At 42.6% G+C, this 25097-nt stretch overlaps 1 protein-coding gene across 1 annotated transcript in view; it reads left to right on the top strand.

Moving 5' to 3' along the window:
• Positions 1–25097, top strand: part of SRPK3 (SRSF protein kinase 3) — a 188301-nt gene that overhangs the window by 38910 nt on the left and 124294 nt on the right. Inside the window, exons 3-4 of the mRNA XM_077478981.1 lie at positions 2640–2776; positions 23021–23129. Coding sequence (XP_077335107.1) covers positions 2640–2776; positions 23021–23129 — 246 coding nt within the window. The remainder of the gene's footprint in view (positions 1–2639; positions 2777–23020; positions 23130–25097) is intronic.

Genomic DNA, 25097 nt, shown 5'->3' with positions numbered 1-25097 from the left:
TTGGGGAACTCAGTCAAGTAATTGCCCAACCATGGTTCCTAATTTTTACTGACAGTCTACTGACTGGAATGGTACCAGCTGATTGGAGAAAAGCCAGTATAGCACCAGTATTTAAAAAGGGCCCAAAATACATCCCTGGGAATTACAGACCAGTTAGCCTAACATCAGTAGTATGCAAGCTCTTGGAGGGGATGATAAGGGACTATGTACAAGTATCGTTAGCAGTATTCAGCATGGTTTCATGAAAAATCGTTCTTGCCAAACCAATCTATTAACCTTCTATGAGGAGGTGAGTTGCCATCTAGATAAAGGAAGGCCCGTAGACGTTGTGTATCTGGATTTTGCAAAAACATTTGACACAGTGCCCCATAAATGTTTAATGTACGGATCATGTTGTCGGAAAATTTTATATCCAGCTTATAAACTTTGTTGGTCGGACATTCCGACGGAAAAATTCCAATTCGGACATTTTTTTACGTCAGAGTGTTCGACCGTGTGTACAAGGGCTAACACATGCATATGCTTTGATTTAACCTTTACATTGTAGCTCTGGCTGTATGTTTAGGGTTGTTGTTCTGCTGGAAGGTGAACCTCCACCCCCGTCTCATGTCTTTTGCAGACTGTAACAGGTTTTCTTCTTTCGATCGTCCTGTGTTTGACTCCATCTGTGTTCCCATCAACTCTGACCAGCTTCCCTGTCCCTGCTAAAGAAAAGCATCCGCACAACATGATGCTGCCACCACCATGTTTCACAGTGGGGATGGTGTGTCAAGGGTGATGTGCAGTGTTAGTTTTTCGCCACATATAGTGTTTTGCTTTTAGGTAAAAAAGTTCAATTTTGGTCTCATCTGAACAGAGCACCTTCTTCCACATGTTTTCTGTGTCTCCCACATGGCTTCTCCCAAACTGCAAACAGTACTTCTTATGGCTTTCTTTCAACAATGTCTTTCATCTTGCCACTCTTCCATAAAGGCCAGATTTGTGGAATGCACGACTTTAAGTTGTCCTGTGGACAGGTTCTACCACCTGAACTGTGGATCTCTGCAGCTCCTCCAGAGTTACCATGGGCCTTTTGGCTGCTTCTCTGATTAATTGTCCCCTTGCTCCTCCTGTCAGTTTATGTGGATGGTCATGTCTTGGTAGGTTTGCAGCTGTGCCATCATTTTTGGATGATGGATTGAACAGTGCTCAGTGAAATGTTTAAAGCTTGGGATATTTTTTTAGAACCTAACCCTGCTTTAAACTTCTCCACAACGTTATCCCTGACCTGTCTGGAGTGTCCATTGGCCTTCATGATGCTGTTTGTTCACTAAGGTTCTGTAACAAACCTTTGAGGTCTTCAAAGAACAGCGGTATTTATAGTGAGATTAAATGACACACAGGTGGACTCTTTTTATTAATTAGGTGACTTCTGAATGCAATTGGTTCCACTAGATTTTATTTAGGGGTATCAGAGTTAAGGGGACTGAATACAAATGCATGGCACACTTTTCAGATATTTTTTTTATAAATAATTTTGAAAACCATTTATCGTTTTCCTTTCACTTCACAATTATGTGCCACTTTGTGTTGGTCTATCACATGACATCCCAATAAAATACATTTACGTTTTTGGTTGTAACATGACAAAATGTGAAAAATTTTAAGGGGTGTGAATACTTTTTCAAGGCCCTGTATATGCACAGCCACTTGGCTAAGTTTTTGCTGTCTATTGCTTAAGATATTATTTTCTGGCGAAAACTCTTCAATCTCATCTTTTATTAAACTCTCAAGTATCTTCCCAACTATAAAAGTTAGTAATGTCACAAAATGCTGCAAAAAATGCAATGCGTCCTACTTTTTTCAGAGTACACCAACGTGGCACAGTGGTGTATGCTGAATCAATAGGACGTCAAATGGGGCTGATGTGAATGAGCCCTTAAAGTGATATTTAAGGTAATTGTGTTTTTTTTTAATAACAAACATGTTATGCTTACCTGCTCTGTGTATTGGAGTAATGCAAAAGAACAGAGCAGCCCCGATCCTCCTATTCTTGGGTCCCCAACTGGCATTCCTGGCTCTAAGACGCTTGCTACGGGGGCACTCGCTCTGGAACTGCCGCTCTGTGTGTCCACAAGAAACACAGAATGGGCCCCACTCCCCTCTCACTGGCTGTGATTGACAGCAGCCAGAGCCAATAAGGAGGCTGAGACCCTGGAGAGCAGCTGCTCTCTTGTACGTCACTGGATTGCGCTCGGGCTCCAGTAAGTATTGGGGGGGGGGGGGTGCAGAGAAAGTTGCATACTGAAGGTTTTTCACCTTCATGCATACAATGCATGAAGATAAAAAAAAACCTTCAGCCTTTAGAACGACTTTAATGTTGTATTATCTGTCAAGGTTTTTTGCTGTCTGTGTCACCGCTTGGAATAATTCTTCTCTTCCTGTGTTTTCAGCAGGACAGAAAGGTAGCAGAAATCTCCCCATTGGGAACAGAGCATTAAAAAAATCCTGATAAATGTTCTAACACTTCCCCACTCTATCCATAATTTTAAAAATGTTTTGACTGTTCCACTTAAAGTGGATAAAAAACCTTCAACCTTTTTAGCTTTCCTTTTAAACATGTCTTGTAATTTAAATCATGTGCTCTTTTTCTTTCATAGCTTCCTGGATCCAAACTTAGAGGATGTGCCTATTTCTCCAGGACCCCCTCCTACACCCCCTACACCAGTGTTACCCCCTCCGGGGCCACTTGGCTCTGACAATGAGGAACAGGAAGATCCTGTTGATTATTGTAGAGGTGAGCGTTTTTTTTTTTTAACTGTGCTTTTTGCCTACATTTGATTTCTATTGAAAAGGTGAGAGGGTACTTCTTTGATGATATATTCGTTCACACCTGCAGCAGCCCTTGCCATCCTTCTGAAAAACAATCCATCCTTTATCGTTTTTCAAAGAGCTCTACAGAATGGGCTGCCAGTCTTTTAGGAGGCAATACTGCTGGCGCCTAAGTGCCTGTTCTTTTTTTGGCAACCAAACTAGGATTTTGAACAGGAATACCATGCCACAACCGTGAGCCTAACGTTTCACTCATGGTTGCAGTGCAGCTCCATTCATTTGAATACATTATATGTGGTAGAATTTTTGTTGCGGCATGTGTACAACTGTATCCAGCTTAAATTGTTACTAAATCCAGGACCTTGCATTCACTATACCTCTTCCCCCACAGTACACAGACCATGGGAATGCAATAGTTTTAGTAACGATAAACTACTAAACACCTTTTCTCATTAACAGTATATAGTAATCTTGTGACTTCTATCAGTGTCTGGTTAAAGCTTGTAGGAGGAGTTTTCATTCTATTCTGACTGTCCTATGATGCTGCAGGACCCCTGACCCTCTGTCTGTGATGACTCTATAACAATACACACTAAACTAAGCATGTGCAGAGTGCAAGGCTCTGTTCTATTGGGAGATACCAAAAGGGGAGGATTAGAGAAGACAGGACCAAACAGCCTTTTTACACAATTCGGAGGATTAACCCTTAAGGTGAATATAACATGCATACTTTACTGCATATACAGACAGATTTTACTGTTGTAGATTTAGTAACACTTTAACTACTTCAGCCACGGAAAGGATTTTCCCCCTTAATGACCAGGCCATTTTTTTGCGGCACTGCGTTATTTTAACTAACAAATGTGCAGGTCTGCGACACTGTAACGAAATAAAATTGATGTCCTTTTTTCCCCACAATTAGAGCTTTCTTTTAGTGGTATTTGATCACCTCTGCAGTTATTATGTTTTGTGCTATAAACAAAAAAGACCAACAATTTTGGAAAAAAAAAAACAATCATTTTTATTTTTTGCTATAATACATATCCAATAATTGAAAAACAAATTTATTCATCAGTTTAGGCCAATATGTATTCTTCTGTATACTTTTGGTAGAATGAATAAAAAAATCACAATATTGATTGGTTTGCGCAAAAGTTATAGCGTCTACAAAATTGGGGATAGATTTATGGCATTTTTATTATTATTTTTTCTTTACCAGTAGTGGCGGTGATCGGAAATTTTTAGCAGAACTGAAACATTGCGGCAGACAGATCAGACACTTTTTACACTTTTTTGAGACCAGTGACATTATTACAGTGATCAAAGCTAAAAATATGCACTGATCACTGTATAAATGACACTGGCAGGGAAGGGGTTAACACTAGGGGGGGATCAAAGGATTAAGCATGTCCTAGGGAGGTTCTTTCTAACTGTAGGGCTGGTGGACTGACTGGGAGTACAGAGTGATCGCTTTTCCTGATCACTAGGGACAGACGATCTCTCTGTACTCCCCTGTCAGAATGAGGATCTGCTTTGTTCGTTCTGCCTTTATGAGGAGTGATCGCGGGTGACCGGTGGACGGGTATGTTGTTTCGTGCAATAGGGCTGTCCTGCCTCAGTATATATGGACTGGGCAGTCCTTAAGTGGTTCAGGGAGTGACCGGGGTCGGGAGGAAAAATGGCAGCTCAGCCACCTTTATTTTCTGGTTCTTCAGAATAAAAAGATGGTAGTTGCAATTTTGCAAGTTGCATGATATTTTCAGAACTGTTTATCAAATCTATATTACAATCTATACAATCTATATTCCTATTACAAGGGATGTGATGGTGATAAATGGGGAGTACTCGGAATGGTCAGAGGTGGGTAGTGGGGTCCCCCAGGGTTCTGTGCTGGGACCAATCCTAGTTATTTTGTTCATAAACAACCTGGAGAGTGGGGTAAACAGTTCATTCTCTGTATTTGCAGAAGATACTAAGCTAAGCAGGGCAATAACTTCTCCGCTGGATGTGTAAACCTTGCAAAAAGATCTAAACAAATGAATGGGGTGGGCAACTACATGGCAAATTAGATTTAATGTAGAAAAATTTAAGATAATGCATTTATGTAACAAAAATATGAATGCAATCTATACACTGTGGGAAGAACCTCTGGGGGAATCTAGGATGGAAAAGGGCCTGGGGGTCCTAGTAGATGATAGGCTCAGCAGTGGCATGCAATGCCAAGCTGCTGCTGACAAAGCAAACAGAATATTGGCATGCATTAAAAAGGGGATCAACTCCAGAGATGAAAACAATAATTCTCCCGCTCTACAAGACTCTGGTATGGCCACACCTAGAGTATGCTGTCCAGTTCTGGGCACCAGTCCTCAGGAAGGATGCACTGGAAATGGCGCGAGTACAAAGAAGGGCAACAAAGCTAATACAGGGTCTGCAGGATATTAGTTATGAGGAAAGGTTGCGAGCACTGAACTTATTCTCTCTGGAGAAGAGACACTTGAGAGAGAATATGATTTAAATGTATAAATACCGTACTGGTGACCCCACAATAGGGATAAAAGTTTTTTGCGGAAGGGAATTTATCAAGACACGTGGCCACTCATTAAAATTAGAAGAAAAGAGGTTTAACCTTAAAATATGTAGAGGGTTCTTTACTGTAAGCGCGGCAAGGATGTGCAATTCCCTTCCACAAGGCGGTGGTCTCAGCGGGGAGCATGGATAGTTTCAAAAAACTATTAGACGCACCTGAACAACCGCAGTGATATACAATGTAATACTGACATATAATCACACACATAGGTTGGACTTGATGGACTTGTGTCTTTTTTCAACCTCACCTACTACATAACTATGTAACTATATTTATTTTCTTACATCAGGGGACACAGAGCCATAGTAATTACTATGTGGGTTATATCGGACTGACAAGTGATGGACACCCCTAAGGTGTGTACTCTTCTATATAACGCCTCCCATTACCGGGAGTCTTCAGAGTATTGATGTGCTGTGCTGTGCTCCACTGGTAGTAATCCTTGCTGGGGCTAGCCATGCTGACCGGATCCGTTCTGGTGTCTTTTCATGGGCTAAATGAATGGTACCTGGGCCTCGTGTCCGAAGAAACGAGGTTTTGCTTGCGAACGCTTCTCTTTAGAGAGTTGGGCCCTGGGATCCAGTATTTTTTGGTAGTGAAGCCATTAAATTTTTACTGGCAGGGTGCTGTCGCAGGTCCAGGATTGTGGGTAACCCAAGGTTCCCTTGGTTCCTGAAGGTTTCCTAAAAGGTCTTGGAGCCTACCGTGAAGGGTGAAGATTGGGTCTTTATCTCTGGTAAAACCCTGCTGCGAGGATAAGGTAAGGGAGATTTTCTCAGGAATTTCTCCTTCTATGTATAATGTTGTCATGCCTATGTGTCACCACTGGGGGCTGTATTGAGCACTCACCGTCCTGACACTGGAAACAGCAAGGAAGCCTTCACTCTCCTCCAGCTGCAACAGATCCTCCGGTAAATAGGGGGGGGGGTCTGGTCTCCTCCTGTGCTCACAAATATTTACTTTTTGCCCTTCAGGGGACAGGATACAAAGCAGTTGCCTTTTTAAAAAAAGAAAAAAAAAAGGTACAGACCGCGGCCGTATCAGAGGAGGATTTACCCCCGCCATGCCTTCGTGTTCACAGGACGCTGCTCGCGCGGGAAAGCACTTTCCTTTGAAATGAAAGGAAGGGGGGCCGTAATTCGTGGGGGGGGCATGGCTAACGGCGTCAGACGCTGGCCACACATGGAGGAAGCTGGTTTTAGTGCTGTGTATGTGGAAGCTGCTGCTGGCTGTGGAGGGACAGAGCAGGTGGATGGCTTGGTCATGTTAGTGAACACAGGCTTACTCCTTTGGCACATTATACTTTACTGAAGCTAGGGTTAATAGCAGCTAATGGTGCTGAACTATAGCCTACCAATGTACATTCTTTTGCATAGTGCCTCTGCTTTATGCTTCAGGCTATGGATGGTAATGGGACCAGGAACTTCTCTAAAAGGGCATTTGTTTTACACTGTAAACAAAATCAATTTCCAAAAGAATAACATCCTCCTCTGAGAGGGATACGGCTAGTCAGATTGAGCCGTCAGGGGTAGAACACTTCAGTCCTTGTATATATCATACAAACAGGTTTTCTTTTTCTATCATTTGAAAATTTGAAAAGAAGATTATTGCTATGATGTCTCTCCATAGTAGGACTAAACATAGCAGATTCCCATCTAGTCCTCAGGGCCCCTTTGTTGAGGTGCAGGAGGGCTGGAGATCAGTTAGATCTTCCGGGTAGATATTGGAAGATACTTATTTATCCTCTTTGGAGGAGCCTAATATGGAAGGAGTAGCATCACAAATCTTGTTGCTTGTGTACTTCCTTATTTAACCTTTTTTCTGCCTCTTGAGGTATCTACTTCTAATTGGGTTCATTAGAACCTCCCCCACCTGGGGATGTTTTTTCCTATTCATGCATAGCTATAAAAAAAAAAAAAAAAAAAAAGCTTATGTATTCTGAATGAGAACATCCGGATAATCAAAATTATCCTCACTTTATCTTGCTGCAATTGGTGTATCTCAGTCCATTAATCCTTTAACGTTCTGCTCCACCATTTTGAGTGACGCTAACTTATTCAAAAATATGGACTTCAAAGGGTTAAGGAACAGTTTGTGGAGATACCTGAAATTCTGCCTGATCAGCAGGCCCGGCAATGGGCTGGTGTATCTGACGCACTATGTCTCACAGTAGAGGCAATGAAAGACTCTATCATTTAAGCCTTATGGCTTATGCTTGGACTAGTGTATTCTCGCAGAGTTCTGTGGCTGAAATATCGATCAGCCGACGCACCGTGTAAAAAGCTCTTAGCCAGTTTGTTTCCCTTCATGGGGTATGGCTATTTAGAGACGATCTGGATAAGTACATCCAAAAGACTCTAATAGGGTAAAGCTCTCTTTGCCAGTAAAAAGAAGTTCAAACATGTCTTCTTTTATCGTGCTGCCTCTCCTATGCCAGGGGCATCTGCCTCTAGGCAGTCTCAACAGCCTTAACCGTTAGGTTCAAGGGAAAGTCCCCAAGGGCAGCATCAGGGTCTTGAGGCAGAAAGCCCACAAAGCAGAATGCTAAAGCCTTCTCATGAAGGGGCACCTCTACTCGTTCGGGTGAGGGGGAAGGTCCTGTGATTCTCAAGAAGAAGTCTCTCTTTCTGGCCTCTGGATCAGCTGTTATCCCAGTCGGTGATATCAGAGGTTCCCTTAGTGTAACAGGGGATTTTGGCTCAAACCTTTTAAGGTTCCAGAACTGAAAAGAGAGGCAAGACCCATTCTAGATCTCGAAGATCTGAATCGGCACTTAAACATCTGATCCTTTCATAATTCGATCGGCTTTGTCCATCCTGCAAGGAGGGGAGTTGCATATCTCCATGTGCCAAATTTTCCCGCTCACCAGAAATTTCTGCGTTTTGAAATATAAAATTATCTTTTCAGTTGTGGCCCTGCCATTCAGCTTAGCCACGGCACCACAAGTGTTCTGAAAGATTCTGGTACTTCCTTTAGCCAGATTAAAGGCTCAAGGCATATCGGTCCTAGCCTATTTAGACATTCCGTCTCAGGTCTAAAACAAGAGTCTGATCTCAGCTGTAACTATCTGAAATCTCTAGGTTGGATACTCAGCCTAGGAAGATTCTCGTTAAAACCATCAAGAAGATTATAGTACTTGGAGGCTGGTAGAATCTGGGACAGTCAGACTATGGGACTGTCCTTTCAGGATTCAGTCTGACAAGGCCACGGCGGTGGCTTACATCATTCACCAGGGCGAAAGGTTGTGCAGCCCAAAAAAGAGGTGAATAATGTTCTAGCTTGGGCAGAACACAACATTCCTTGCCTATCGGCAATTTTCAATTCAGGAATAGAGAATTGGCAGGCGGACTACTTGAGTCACCAACAATTATTTCCGGGAGAATGATCTGTTCACCCCGACATCTTCCTAGCGATATGTCTGAGATGGGGTAATCCAGACATGGACCTATTCGCATCCAGATTCATCAACAAAGTTGACAACTTTGTGTCGAGAACAAGGGATCTGCTAGCAGGCGGAAAAGACACATTAGTCTTCCCATAGGATCAGTTTTCACTGATCTATGCATTTCCTCCAGTTCTGCTACTTCCGCGCCTTCTCCGCAGGATTATGCAGGAATGAAAGGAGGTGATTCTGGTGGCCCCAGAAGATCTTGATTTACCGACATAAAAATGGAAGTAGGGGTCCTTGTCATTATAGCCAGACATTCTTGCACAAGGTCTGATATTTCATCCTACCTTACGGGTGAAAAATGTAACAGGTTTAACTGTTGAATCCCACTCTATAAAAGATCGTGGGTGATCTCCTTCAGTAGTGTCTACTTTGATTAATGCCAGGAAGCCAGCTTCCAGAGCCACTTACTATAAGAGTCTGGAAGGCATATGTTTCTTGGTGTGGATCCAGGGTTGGCACCCCAGGAAGTATGTCATATGCAGGATCCCTGATTTCCTGCATATGGGATCTGAAATTAAGCTGGCCTTGACTTCTATCAAAAGCCAGATCCTGGCCTTGTAGTTTTTTCAATGGCCTCTTGCTTCCCAATCTTAGGACGTAGCTTATTCATGGGGTAACACAGATTATTCCCCCTTGTCCTTTTTTTCACACAAATAGAGCTTTCTTTTGGTGGTATTTAATCACCGCTGGGTTTTTTATTTTTTGCGCTATAAATCCAAAAACACTGAAAATTCAGTAACAAAAAAAATTCTTTGTTTCTGTTAAAATTTATTGGCAGAGTATTGACAGAGTATTGGTGAGTATTGACGTGTTGCAGAGTATTGCACAGTGTTGCAGAGTATTGCACAGTCTTGCAGAGTATTGGCAGAGTATTGGCAGAGTATTGCACAATATTGGCAGAGTATTCCAGAGTATTGGCACAGAGTAGCACTGTGGGCACTACACATCCAGCCCACAGCGCTGCTGCCATCTCCCCCCTCTCCTCTCGCACTGTACTGATCGATACAGAGAAGGGAGGGAGGAACCGGCGTTATGACATGGCGCTGGTTTGTTTACAAATGATCGCTCCATTTGACGGAGCGATCACATGGTAAACAGCTGCTACCAGCGGGCATTTACTGCGATCCGTGATGCGCTGGATCTTCCGGACCCGGTGGTCACGGATGTTTGCGGGAGTGCGCCCCAGGGGGCATGCGAGAGCAAGATTCTGGGAGGATGTCCATGGACGCCCTCCCAGAAAAAACACAACCGCGCTGTAGCCGTCTTTCGGCTATGGCCCAGTCGGCAAGTGGTTAATTCCCATTTTTTGTACAGAATAAAGATGATTCATTGTCAAGTAAATAGATATCTATCGAATACTTGCAAATGCATGTGCACTCACAGACCCAGTGTTTGCCAGAACAATGGTCTGGCAATTACGTGCCGGCGTTCCCCAAGTACCCTCGGGTGCAAGCCATCTGGTCCCGGTGATTTATTAATGTTAAGTTTCCCAAGTTTATTTCTAATTCTGTCCTCTATTAGCCATAAGGGTGCTTCCTGTGGTGTGTCGTGAGGACAAACAATGCAGTTTTGGTTACTGAAGCCCCCCAATTCCCTTGTGAAGACTGAGGAGAAGAAAAAAATTAAATACCTTCGCCATGTCCCCATCCTTTGTAGTCAGATGTTCTTCCTCATTCTTTATGGGGCCAATATGGTCTGTCCTCCCCTTTTTACTGTTTATATACTAAGAATGTACCCAGTACCCATTCACATGGGGGGAGGGCTGGGATCTGGGGTCCCCTTGTTAAAGGGGGCTTCCATACTTCATTCAGCCCCCTGCTCGCAGAGCCTGACAACCACCAGCTAGGGTTGTCCGAAGAGGCCCTTGTCCTCATCAACATGGGGCAAGGTGCTTTGAGGTGGGGGGCTGCCAAAGCACCCACCCTCCCATGTTGAGGGCCTGTGGTCTGGTATGGTTTAGGAGGGGGGTCTGCTCGCTCATCCACTCCCTTTTCATGACTTGCCAGACGGCATGCTCAGATAAGGTTCTGGTATGGATCTTGGGGGGACCCGATGCCATTTTTTTTTAACATTTTGGCATGGGGGGTCCCTTCCGAATCCATACTAGACCCAAAGGGCCTGGTATGGACCTGGGGGGGTGGGGAACCCCACACCGGTTTTTGCTGTCAAAATAAACAAAGCAGTGCTGCAGCTGAATGGCAAACAACGGTTACCAATAAAACACAGTATCAATAAAACAACTTTATTTTTTTTATTGCAATCTGGGCCAAAAAAAAGTAAAAAATATGTGGTGAAGAATAGGGCTAATCCGCCACAATGTCCGCCCCAGCCCCTTTGCTTTGCCATATACAGTATCTCACAAAAGCGAGTACACCCCTTACATGTTTGTGAATATTTTATTATATCTTTTTATGTATAAAATAAAAAGGTTATGGCGCTAAACCCTATCAGTGGTGTGTTAAATTGACCTATCACCACAAACTGGTGTTATTTAAAAAGAAATGCTATTAACAATAGCGTGCAAAAATTTCCTAAAACAATTTTGTATATATCCTAAAAGTATATATGCTAAAAGTATATCCTTGAAAAAAACCTAAAAAATATATGTGTGATCAATATTGAATCAACACCTGTGTTCCATCATAATTAAATCCAAAATAGATATTAAATTATCTCATACGTGTCAGCATACTATGAGTGAATACCAAAAATATAATAAACATTCATTTAGATATACAAAATTGTGAAAATGTTGTTAGTATCCAACAGTGTGCTAGTTCAGAAAAAACTGTGCAAATACGTGCAAAGAAAGTGCAAAAAAAGCGACTAGGGATCAGAACAACCAGGGATCAGAAATATGTTCAACCAATAATCGCATGAAGACGCATCTATGGGGCTGGATGGACCTTCACAATGTAAGCCACTGTGTTGCTCTCTGGCTGCTGCTGGTGCACTGGGTGAAATTTCACTATTCCGTCCGTGTGGTCTCCAACGTTAATTATATATGAGAAAAGACATATCCATAGTGTAAATTACACTTTGATACAATGTAAGGTAGTGAGTGTACAGCTTGTATAACAGTGTAAATTTGCTGTCCCCTCAAAATAACTGAACAGACAGCCATTAATGTCTAAACCACTGGCAACAAAAGTGAGTAAACACCTAAGTGAAAATTTCAAACTGGGCCCAAAGGGTCTTGTGTGGCCGCCATTATTTTCCAGCACTGCCTTAACCTTCATGGAGTTCACCAGAGCTTCACAGTTTTCCACTGGAGTCTTCTTTCATTCCTCCATGACGACATCACAAAACTGATGGATGTTAGGGACCTTGCGCTCCTACACCTTCCATTTGAGGATGTCCCACAAATGCTTAATAGAGTTTAGGTCTGGAGACATGCTTAGCCAGTCCATCATCTTTACCCTCAGTTTCTTTAGCAAGGATCATTATGTTGGAATACTGCCCTGCGGCCCAGTCTTGGAAGGGATCATGTTCTGCTTCAGTATGTCACAATACATGTTGGCATTCGTAGTTCCCTCAATAAACTGTAGCTCCCCAGTGCTGGCAGCACTGATGCAGCCCTAGACCATGACACTCCTGCCACCATGCTTGACTGTAGTCAAGAACACTTGTCTTTATACTTCTTACCTGGTTGCCGCCACACACGCTTGACACCATTTGAACCAGATAGGTTTATCTTGGTCTCATCAGACCATGAGACATGGTTCCAGTAGCCTATGTTCTTAGTTTGCTTGTCTTCAGCAAACTGTTAGCAGGCTTTCTTTTGCATCATCTTTAAAAGAGGCTTCCTTCTGGGATGATAGCCATGCAGACCAATTTGGTGCAGTGTGTGGTGTATGGTCTTAACACTGACAGGCTGACAGCCCACCCCTTCAACCCCTGCAACAATGCTGGCAGCACTCATAAGTCTATTTCCCAAAGACAACCTTTGGATATGATGCTGAGCATGTGTGCTCAACTTCTTTGGTCGACCATGGCAAGGCCTGTTCTGAGTGGAACCTGTCCTATTAAAACGCTGTATGGTCTTGGCCACCGTGCTGAAGCTTAGTTTCAGTTTTTCTTTTTATACCCTTTTATTGTACGATAAACGTTCCAGGTTAGGGTCTTGCAAAATGTCATGGTCATCTAACATCTTTCGAGACCCTGTGTAAAAGTGTGCCCTAGACGGTGCCTTGCTGTACCCCATACTAATACTCCACTAGTGTGGGGTAGCGACATAAACAGTCCTCAATGCAGAGACCAGGTTCGCCAGGACAGGAGGGACAAACATAGCGGGTGTCATGCCTGTATCCACGCTTGCTACAGACACAGCATTTTTTCTGGGAGTGCTCTTTGCTTAGGGGTACCAGGGAGGACATCCAGAAAATGCCTCTCATGCAGCCGGCTCACTGCATCTTGATTGGAAAATTGGGCCACAGCACCTTCTAGATACAGAGGGGCTGTGATCTCTTCCTGGAATTTTAGAAAAGATCCACTTCTTCCTGACACTTTATATAGTACATAATTGTTTAACAGAGCCCATTGGAATAAATATACAGACACTTTTTTGTACCAGCATCTGGCCTTATGGGCAACTAAATAGGGCCCCATCATCTGGTCGTTGAAGTCCACCCCTCCCATTTTACGGTTGTAGTTGTAGACACAGAGGGGCTTCTCAACAACACCAGTCACCCTTGTATTTTGGACTGCCCCCTCAACGTGAATGGAAGACAGAACTAAAACGTTCTGTTTGTCCTTCCAACTCACTGCAAGCAGGCTCTCTCCCCTTGACTAAGTGGGACATTTACAAGCCATTGGGGGAAGCCCAGGCGATAAGATCGCACGGTACCACATGCACCAATTGCAAATTGAAAGAGGTGTGTAAAAAGTGGCACGCTTGTGTAGAAATTGTCAACGTATAAATGGTACCCCTTTCCAATTAAGGGTGACACCAAGTCCCAAACATTCTTGCCGCTGCTTCCTATGTAGTCTGGGTAGTCAGGGGGCTCCACACTGCTATCTTTTCACTCGTAAACCAGGAATTTCCATGTATAGCCTGTTGCCCTGTCACAGAGCTTATACATTTTGATCCCATATCTGGCATGCCTGCTGGGGAGAAACTGAAAACAAGCGGCCAGAAAAGTTAATCAGGAACTCATCAACACAGACATCTTGTTCGAGGATATAAAAGGCTGCAAATTTTTGGTTGAAGTAGTTTACAAGGGGCTGAATTTTGTGGAGCTGATCATATTCGGGGTCACCCAAGGACGATAGAGTTCATTGTCGTTGAAGTGCATAAATCGCAATATTTGCTTGTATCTAGCTCTGGCCATGGTAGCAGAGAACCTGGGCATATGATGAATTGGGTCTGTGGACCAATATGACCACAACTCATTCTTTTTAGTAATGCCCATGTTCAGGGATAGGCCCAGAAAGTTATTAAATTTGGGAACCTTTATAGGTTTCCAGCCAAATTGTCTGGCAAGTGTCAAATTTGGGTTTGTGGCGATTGATTAGCATAGAACTTACTTTGGTGAATAGATCCGTACAGATCGTCCATGAAAAACAGCTCAAAGAAACCAAGGGACCTTAAATCTGCTGTTTCCACCTGAATTCCGGGTTGGCCAGTGAATGAGGGGAAGTACGGTCGCTGCAGAATCTGTGGGCTGCCAATCAGGATTTGCAAGCGCATGAGGAAGGGCACTATGGGCTCCACGGGCCTGTCTTTGATTCCTTGGTTGCTGCGGCGCACTACTTGGGCTAGCCACCGCACCAGCTTGAACTCCACTTATGGGACACGCCACACCACCAAGTGTTATTGCAGTGCTGGTTCGTCTATGACCAAGGTGTACTAGCCCGCTGGTGCTCGCCAGTTCACCAGAAGGTAGACCAGTACTAGTACTGACACTCTGCTGTACACGAGAATCATGCGGTTGTAGCACCTCATCAACAGAATAACAGGGCCCGGGTACGCCTGACCTTAGCAGGGACCTCTACTCTGTCATCAGAGCTATCTGTCAGTGTACTGCTACTCTCTACAGATTCAAATACTATCCTGTAGGCCCCTTCACTAGAGTATCTTTCCTTTGACATTTTGGCCAATAAATTTACAGGTACCTAGTGTGACTCACAGGTAAAAAAACAAAAAAAAACACCTAGTTGTCAGACTATTTGAACTGCTAAAAATAATTTAACTGCTAGTGTTAGCAGAGATCAGGCCTGACTCTGCTAACACTGTGGTTTTATGTACTGTGTATAGAAAGTGACATTGATCTACTGATCCTACACTTGTTTGGGTGGGCTGGGCGGAGGGGTTAAGCGCAGGTTGGGGATAATCCTGCTAACGTCTAATTTTTAGGAACTCTATACTATTGGGCACACTGGTATAGCTCTGATCAGATCAAAGATATTGATCCATTCAGACACTATATTAGTAATTTAGGTGTATAGTGTGTGTGTTAGTGTTATTGGCAATAAGGGTTAAAATCTGACGCTGTCTGGGATTGATGCTAGCTGACGCTAACTGGCATCACCCGTGACACTAACACAGTGATCAGAAAAAAGATCTGAACACTGTACTAATGACACTGTGACAGGGAGTGAAAGGGTTAACTGGGGGGTGATCAGGGGGTAAAACTTTATTAGGGAATATGTAGCAGGACCCTGAAGCTATATAAGACTGTTGCTGATGCTAACTAGTATCACCCGTGACATTAATACAGTGATCACAAAAAAAGATCTGTACACTGTACTAATGACACGGTGAAAGGGTTAACTGGGGGTGATCAGGGGGTTATATCTTTATTAGGGAATATATGGCGGGTACCCTAAACATATCTGGGACTAGCGCTAACTGCCCCTAATGCTGTTTAGTTTCACCAGTGACACCAATACAGTGATCAGCAAAATATCTGTACATTGTGCTTAGTGACACTGTGACAGGGAGTGAAAGGGTTAACTGGGGGGGGGGGTGATCAGAGGGTTAAATATGTGCCTACGTGTACTGGTGTCAGTGTAGTTCTTGTGTACTCACTGTTAATGCTCTCTCCTCTCACTCTGGAACCGAAAAGGTCTCCAGGAGGGGAGATTGCATCATTTCCTGTGCCTGTGTTTACATTACAATGGCGAAGGGCATTCTGCCATTGGTCAGAACTGATCGGTTTTCAATCAATCCAACTCGCCGTGGCCTCAAAAAATGCAATAGGTAGTCAGGAAATCAGATTTATGTTTTATGCCGCTTGAAAGCCATAAAGGGCTTCTTGGGTTTTTTTTTTAGCTTCTCTACCAGCTAGGCAGCAAAAAAGTCTCTCAGATGCAGTATACTTAATAATCCAGAAGATTAGCAGAATGGGTTTTGGGGTGTAATTACAGTTATGCCCATGTTGTTTGTGAGAAATACCTTAATGCCAAGCTGCGGTTTCCAAAGCGCAAAGTCCTTGTATTAAAGAGAGATCCAGATAGATATAATTTTTCCCCTGTACAAATCATTAGTAAGAACTCATCTGGAATATGCAGTTCAGGCACTAGTTCTCAAAAAGTATATCGGGGATCTGGAGAAAGTGCAGAGAAGGGCAACCAAACTAATAAGAGGCATGGAGGAGCTCAGCTATGAGGAAAGATTAGAGGAACTGAATTTATTCACTCTTGAGAAGAGGAGATTAAGGGGAGATATGATCAACATGTACAAATACATAAGTGGTCCATCTAGTGAACTTGGTGCTGAGTTATTCACTTTAAGGTCATCACAAAGGACAAGGGGACACTCTTTACATCTAGAGGAAAAAAGATTTCATCTCCAAATTACGGAAACGTTTCTTCACAGTAAGATCTGTGAAAATGTGGAATAGACTCCCTCCGGATGTGGTTTTGGCAAGCTCAGTATATTGCTTTAAGAAAGGCCTGTATTCTTTCCTAAATGTACATAATATAACTGGGTACTAACATTTATAGGTAAAGTTGATCCAAAAAAGAAGAAAAAAGAAGAAAAACCGATTGCCTCTCCGAGGATCAAGAAGGATTTTTGTTTTCCCCTGCTGTAGCAAATTGGAGCATGCTTTGCTAGGGTTTTTCCCCTTCATCTGGATCAACTGTGGGTGAAGGATTGTGTATATGTATATGGGATTGTATTTTTTTTTTTGGTTGAACAAGATGGAATTGCAGTTCAGTGAGTAAAATAAGTATTTAAACCCCTACCAACCAACAATAATTCTGGATCCCACAGACTGACTACAGTATGTGCCTGTCAATTTAAGAAGTTACTCCTAACGGCAACTCTTTATGTGTATAAAAGACACATGTCCACAGAATCTTTTTCTTCCATTCAAACCCACCATCATGGGCAAGACCATAGAGCTGTCAAAGGACATCAGGGAAACGATTGTGGACCTGCAAAAGGCTGAAATGGGTTACAAGACCATCAGCAAGAAGCTTGGTGAGAAGGAAACAACTGTTGGAGCGATTATTATTATTATAATGGAATATAATATTATAATAGAAGAAATACAAAATAACCTTCAATCACCCTCAGTCTGGAGCTCCATGCAAGATTTCGCCTCATGAGGTAAGGATGATCATGAGAAAAGTGAGGGATCAGCCCAGAACTACACGGGAGGAGCTTGTGAATGATCTCAAGGCAGTTGGGGCCACAGTCCCCAAACAAACCATTGGTAAAAAAAAAAATACACAACCATGGATTGAAATCCTGCAGCACCTGCAATGCCCCCCTACTCAAGAAAGCACATGTACAGGCCCTTCTGAAGTTTGCCAATGAACATCTAAATAATTCGGAGAAGGATTGGGAGAAAGTGCTGTGGTCAGATGTGAACAAAATAGAGTTCTTTGGCATTAGCTCGACTTGTTGTGTTTGGTGGAAGCAAAATGCTGACTTTGACCCTAAGAACACCATCCCTACAGTCAAGCACAGGGGTACAGGTACAGGTCGACTTTGCTGCATTGAGGAACAGGGTCATGCATTGTAAAATCTTGGATGAGAACCTTCTTCCCTCACCCAGAACACTGAAGATGGGTCATGGATGGGTCTTCCAGCATGAAAATAACCCAAAAAATTTTGCCAAGGCAACAAAGGAGTGGCTCAAGAAGAAGTAAATTAAGGTCATTGAGTAGCATAGCCAGTTTCCAGACCTTAATCCTATAGAAAACGTATGGAGGGAGCTGAAACTTAGAGTTGCCAAGTGACAGCCAAGAAACCTTAAGGATTTAGAGAAGATCTGTAAAGAAGAGTGGACCAAAATCCCTCCTGACATGTGTGCAAACCTGGTAACCAACTACAAGAAACTTCTTACCTCTGTGCTTTCAAACAAGGTTTCTCCACCAAGTACTAAGTCATGTTTTGCTTGAAGATCAAATATTTATTTTACTCACTTAACTGCAACTCAATGTATAACATTTGTATCGTGTTTTTTCTGTATTTTCGGTTGATATTCTGTCTCTATCATTTAAAATACACCTGTGATACAAAATTATAGACCCTTAATTTCTTTGTAAGTGGGCAAACTTGTCAGAGTTTCTCCTAGTGTACAGTATGTGGTCGGTCATGAGTGGCACAAGTGGTGTGCCATCCATCCATGGGCAGCATAAAGCAGTATTAGACCTATGTTTTGGGATAGGATACACTACAGTATACAGTGGAGTTTTTACTTTACAGGTAGCACTTTACATATACAGTGGTGTGAAAAAGTGTTTGCCCCCTTCCTCATTTCCTGTTCCTTTGCATGTTTGTCACACTTAAGTGTTTCGGAACATCAAACCAATTTAAACAATAGTCAAGGACAACACAAGTAAACACAAAATGCAATTTGTAAATGAAGGTGTTTATTATTAAAGGTGAAAAAAAATCCAAACCATCATGGCCCTGTGTGAAAAAGTGATTGCCCCCTAAACCTAATAACTGGTTGGGCCACCCTTAGCAGCAACAACTTCAACCAAGCGTTTGCGATAACGTGCAATGAGGCTTTTACAGCGTCCTGGAGGAATTTTGGCCCACTCATCTTTGCAGAATTGTCCTAATTCAGTTACATTAGAGGGTTTTCGAGCATGAACGGCCTTTTTAAGGTCATACCACAACATCTCAATAGGATTCAGGTCAGGACTTTGGCTAGGCCACTCCAAAGTCTTCATTTTGTTTTTCTTCAGCCATTCGGTGGTGGACTTGCTGGTGTGTTTAGGATCATTGTCCTGCTGCAGAACCCAAGTTCGTTTCAGCTTGAGTACACGAACAGATAGTCGGACATTCTCCTTCAGGATCTCTTGGTAGACAGCAGAATTCATAGTTCCTTTTATCACGGTAAGTCTTCCAGGTCCTGAAGCAGCAAAACAGCCCCAGACCATCACACTACCACCACCATATTTTACTATTGGTATAATGTTCTTTTTATGAAATGCAGTGTTCCTTCTACACCAGATATACTTGGACACACACCTTCCAAAGAGTTCCACTTTTGTCTCATCGGTCCACAGAATGTTGTCCCAAAAGTCTTGGGGATCATCAAGATGTGTTGTGGAGAAATTGAGACGAGCTTTGATGTTCTTTTTGCTCAGCAGTGGTTTTCTCCTTGGAACTCTGCCATGCAGGCCATTTTTGCCCAGTCTTTTCCTGATGGTGGAGGCATGAACGCTGACCTTAACTGAGGCAAGTGAGGCCTGCAGTTCCTTGGACGTTGTTGTGGGGTCTTTTGTGACCTCTTGGATGAGTCGTCGCTGCGCTCTTGGGGTAATTTTGGGCGGCCTGCCACTCCTGGGAAGGTTCACCACTGTTCCATGTCTTCGCCATTTGTGGATAATGGCTCTCACTGTGGTTTGCTGGATTCCCAAAGCTTTGGAAATGGCTTTATAACCCTTTCCAGACTGATAGATCTCAATTACTTTCTTTCTCAATTGTTCCTGAATTTCTTTGGGTCTCGGCATGATGTGTAGCTTTTAAGGATCTTCTGGTGGACCTTACTGTGTCAAGCAGCTCCTATTTAAGTGATGCCTTGATTGTGAACAGGTGTGGCAATAATCAGGCCTGGGTGTGGCTAGAGAAATTGAACTCAGGTGTGGACAACCACAGTTATAGTATGTTTTAACAAGGGGGGCAATCACTTTTTCACACAGGGCCATGATGGTTTGGATTTTTTTTCACCTTTAATAATAAACACCTTCATTTACAAATTGCATTTTGTGTTTACTTGTGTTGTCCTTGACTATTGTTTAAATTGGTTTGATGTTCCGAAACACTTAAGTGTGACAAACATGCAAAGGAACAGGAAATGAGGAAGGGGGCAAACACTTTTTCACACCACTGTATATTGTATATTCAAGTCAGTCCCTTCCCTCAAGGAGCTTGCATTCTAAGGTCCCTAATTTACATTCACACATACTATACATATAGGACCAAATTAGATAGGAGACAAATAGCCTATCAGCATGTCTTTGAAGTGTGGGAGGATGCCATTGTTTATTGAATTTATAAAAGCATAACCTATTGTTTGTTTGTTTAGTGTGGTAATAGTATTGGGTATTCAATTATAAGTGAGTGCTACTGTTACCTTCATATATTTATTTTTTGTTTGGTTTACACTAAGCACAATTTGTTATTTTTGGTTTTCCAGCACGACTGTACAACAGAAGATGGTTTCTGTTGAACAGAGAAGAGTACACACATATTAAATGTTGGCCAGTTCCTGCTGAACCAACTTACTTTTGGTATGTGCGTGCCCGATTTTAGTCCTTTATTTTTCAGCTGCTTTAGAAGACCAAGCTGTCCAACAAAAGTGGCAGCTAGAGTGTTGAGGCAAACAATTGTAATACTGACACTGATGCTTGCAAAAGACAGCTTTTATTTATTAATGTAGAACCTTTATCCTTAAAGGAAATAAAAAAAGCTGTTGCTTTCCTTCTTTAAAAAGTGGTGGATGAAACTTGTTTTTAACTTAAGTTAGTCCATCTAAACCTGCTAGTCCAACTAACACTACCCTCTCCCCAGATTCGATCTAGGATGTGGTGGTCAATGAACATTCGAGCACTATGGTCACCAAGGTACAGCTTGGAGTGTCCACTGAAATAGAAGAGGGCAAGGGGGAGCCCTTATAGTGTAATAATAAGCCCAAAAATTAAGATCGCTGGCTCAAAAGTTTCAGCAATTGGGAAAGAAAATAAATTTACATCTGTTGAGGCTGTGGTCACCCTAAAAGTCAACTTACGTGGTCACCTTCCAAATATGCAGATGGAGAAAGCCCTGTCTCCACAGAGCTTTTGATTGATTGTTTCTGATTCCAAGGTGGTCCCACTTCTGGTTCCTCTGCAGCGTTATCAGGTGGGTGTGTGAAATTGGTAAATTACAAAAGGTTTAAAACAAAAAAAAACAATGGTGATCCGATCAACAGAGGCTCTGGGGGTACAGTTTGATTAAACACATCGAAGTATAAGACCTACCACCGAGGGTCAGGGTTTTTTTTTTGTTAATCCTTCAATCTTCCCTCTCTCACTTCACCCCCCCCCCCCCTTTTTTTTTCTTTCCCCTATTTCCCCAGTATTAATGTCATTATAATTATTATACAGGATTTATATAGTCGCCGACAGTTTACGCAGTGCTTTACAACAGACATTACAACACAATTCAATACAATACAATACAATTCAATACAGGGGGAATCAGAGGGCCTGCTCATTAGAGCTTACAATCTAGGAGGGAGGGTCAAGTTATGCAAAAGGGTAATAAGCTGTGAGGGATGAGCTAATGGAGAAAATAGTGCAGTTGTTAGATGGAGGCAGGATAGGCTTGTCTGAAGAGTATTTTTTTTATTTTTATGCACTGTAGTTTCTTCATCACCCTTGATTTTCTCCTTTGTCATGTGGTTACCCCCCCCCCCCCCAATATGCAATACAAAACTTACACTTACACAGAGTTCCACAACAAATGCACAGATGACTTTTTGACTTGCACTTACTGCATACTGCTTCAGTGACTGTTTACTACTTTATCCAATGAATACATGTTGTACTGTATTTGTCATTTTAAGTTGTTATGCCTTCTAATGTCTGTGTATAGTTAATTTGGGTATTGTGTACAACCTAAAATAAATAATAATTAAAAAAAGAAATGTAAGACCAGTTAAAAATATAATGGAGTAGGATATATTAGGTTAAAGAGTGGTGGTACATATGGTCAAAGAACTGGAGAGCAACAAATATATTTATTTTGTAGTTTATTTCAGTCCATATAACATTTATAAGTACTGTTTGGGTGAAGCATAAACTCTACAAAATGCATAGCACTTGGGTTCCAGCAGTGGACTAGTAATCAGCTTGAAAGGGAATTGGAAAACTTCTCTGCCACAATGGTGGATGCCAGTTGTGGTATGGTGAGCAGTCTTTCCAAATCTCTATTTAGGTAAGGGGTAGCTCACTGAGTATACCAACAGAGGAGAGAGGCAATACCGTGATGCAAACATAAAAATAACAGTTCTGAATTAACATACTGGAGGGAATATGTTGTCTTAAGATCGGGCTGGACCTGTAGAAGCAGGGCGGGCGGTCTTTGTCACCACTAAAAGTCCCAGCTCATCGTATGCCCAAAGAAACAGAGGGAGCGCACTGCTCACAGGTGACCTGTGAAGACCTCTGCTGCTGTGTCATCCCCATGCCCAGACCTTTTGATTATATGTTCTATTACATTTTATCAAAATTTATCCTACTAACCTAACATTAAATTTTTAACTGCTCTTGCAATTCTATGTGCTTTATGAAATTGCACCTGCAGACATCAGTACCTCACCCTGAGCTGAAGTATTGGCAATTTGTAGTCACTCATGAACCACGTTTTTTGGTGCAGTCAAGAAGCATGATGTTCATTAAACCAGATGACTCCGACCTATTCTTAAGCTGACAATGGATGCCTCTGCTTAATGGACCACAGAGGCATCGGTCTGAAGCCAGAACCTCTATTATTAGGTGCTTTCTATGCAGAGTTAAAGAAACTTGTATGGAGTGATTCTGTGGATGATATCAATATAGTAAAGTTTAAAAAATGAGTTTTTTTTTAAAGAGCTATATAAAACAGTAGGTGATCCATCTTATATATAGCTTTAAAATAGGACCCTTTGCTACAACAAGAAGTATGTTAATGCAGAGTATTATATTCAGTCCATATGTTTTTTTCTTGCTTCTGTTTATAGGAGGATATTACCCAGTAAAAATAGGAGACCTCTTCAATGGCAGATATCATGTTGTCCGAAAGTTGGGCTGGGGTCACTTCTCCACCGTCTGGCTTTGCTGGGACCTTCAGTAAGTGGATTCTGGTTGCTATATTTATAACATTGTTCCCTTTACTACCAACAGTATGTGATTTGTAGAATCTACTTTGATTACATTCGGGCTAATTTTAATTAGATAGAAGAAAAGTATCCATTTTACCTTTGGCTGTCATATATATATTTTTTTATATAATCTTTATTTTCATTTTCACATTTTTTCAAATTTTATAAAACAGATTGACACAACAAGGTCACATTAATTGGGATGATGGGGGGAGGAAGGGGAAGGATATAGGGATAAGGGGAAAAAAGGGAAGAGGAACGGGGGATACAGAGGGGGTACATTTAGCATGGTCCGAGTGTGGACAACCGTGTCAACATGGAGGCATATCTACTTGTGGTGACCAGAGGGCCACCCTTCCTCTCCCAGACATTCGATCTATATGGACAGGCATCCCCTCCAAGCTGGAAGGGGGTAGGGTGTTCATTAGCTGTAGATCCAGAGTCATTGTATATATGGCTCTCATAATGTAAACATCATAAGTGAACTCGGAGTACCTGGGTCGGTCAGAAACCTGGTGACCCTCCAAGTAGCTCAAAAGGTAGATACTAGGTATCCCGAGGTTGTAACACAGCAAAAAATACATAACAATCTAGAAAGAGGGGAGAAAAGGAATAGTAGGAAAAGAAAGCTAGGGAAGGAGAAGAAAGCGTGTGAAATGGTTCTAACCTGATTTGTTGATGTAATGGGTCCACTTTTAAGTAGAGCCTGTAGTTGTTGAGGGATGGTTTGCCTGGACAAGTCCCCCAAAGGAAGGATCTGCTAAATCAAGTAGTGCAACATCTAAGCTAGATGGGGCCATAGTTGTATCATGTACGTGGGTTTTCCAGGCTGCCCATGTAAGGTCAAAATGCTTGTGAGTATCTCTACAAGTGGCAAGCCAACTCTCTGCTTCCATGATCTCCCCCACCTTCCCCAACCAATCCTGCTTGCTTGGAATATGCAAGCTCTTCCAGTGTATTGGTATAAGGCATTTTCCTGGATTGATGAGGTGGGGGGGAGAGCATTTCGTTTTTATCGAGACAAGGGCATTGGGGGGATTTGAATCAGAAAATGTTTTGGCAGAGCCAGGATATCTATGCCCAGGCTATCTGAAATTTGTTTTTCAATCATAAGCCAAAACGCCGTTAGCACAGTGCACTCCCACCAAATGTGGAGGAATGTGCCTTTCATTCCACACCCCCTCCAGCACCTGTCGGAAGCAGTGAGGAAAATTCTAGCCAGGGTAGTAGGTACCCTGTACCATCTCAATAGGATTTTGTAGGTGTTTTCTTGGGTCTTAGAATCTATTGAGCTCGAGTGAGTCAGGTAGTATAGGTGGCGGAGCTGTTCCTCTGTGAATTCAAGTTGGAGGCCCCTTTCCCACTCATTAACATAAAGGGGTTTGGGGCTGGGCGTTTCTGTCTCTAGCATCCCATATAGTGCCAAGATCATATAGGGCAGAGGATCTGTAGTTGCCCACATACTTTCAAATTCTATTAGTGTGGTTCTGATCTGTGCTTGTCTGTGGCATTTGGCTATGAAGGTCTCTAACTGGTGGTGTCTCCAGAAGTCAAAGGGGAAGCTACCATATCATTCCCGTAAGGTGGAAAGTGACGTCAATGAGCCCCCTTTCACAAATCTTGCCAGACTAACAATCCCGTGGCTCATTCAGGTTCCAGGTGAGGCTATCTTTTCCCCTGGAGGAAACCACGGGTACCCGCCCACTGGTGTTAGTGGAGATGTCTGCAGTGCCAGAGCTAAGTGTGCATTCATTCTGTCCCACATTTTCAGGGAGTGTACTATCAACGGGGAGACCCAGTCAGAGAGCCCTCTATCCTCTGCGGGGACCCAGGGTGCATAAGATAGATCCCGGCCTGCCTTCGTTTTCTCCAGGGGAACCCATAATTTGAAAGGGTGTTTGGAACATCCAGTTCAAAAGGGCAATCGCCTGGTAGT

The sequence above is a fragment of the Lithobates pipiens genome, unplaced genomic scaffold (assembly GCF_037356315.1).
Source record: "Lithobates pipiens isolate NorthernLeopardFrog02 unplaced genomic scaffold, aLitPip1_a1.2 Scaffold_1, whole genome shotgun sequence".
Lineage (NCBI taxonomy): Eukaryota > Metazoa > Chordata > Amphibia > Anura > Ranidae > Lithobates > Lithobates pipiens.
The sequence above is the reverse complement of the archived record's forward strand: the minus strand, read 5'-3'. Positions and strand labels throughout refer to the sequence as shown.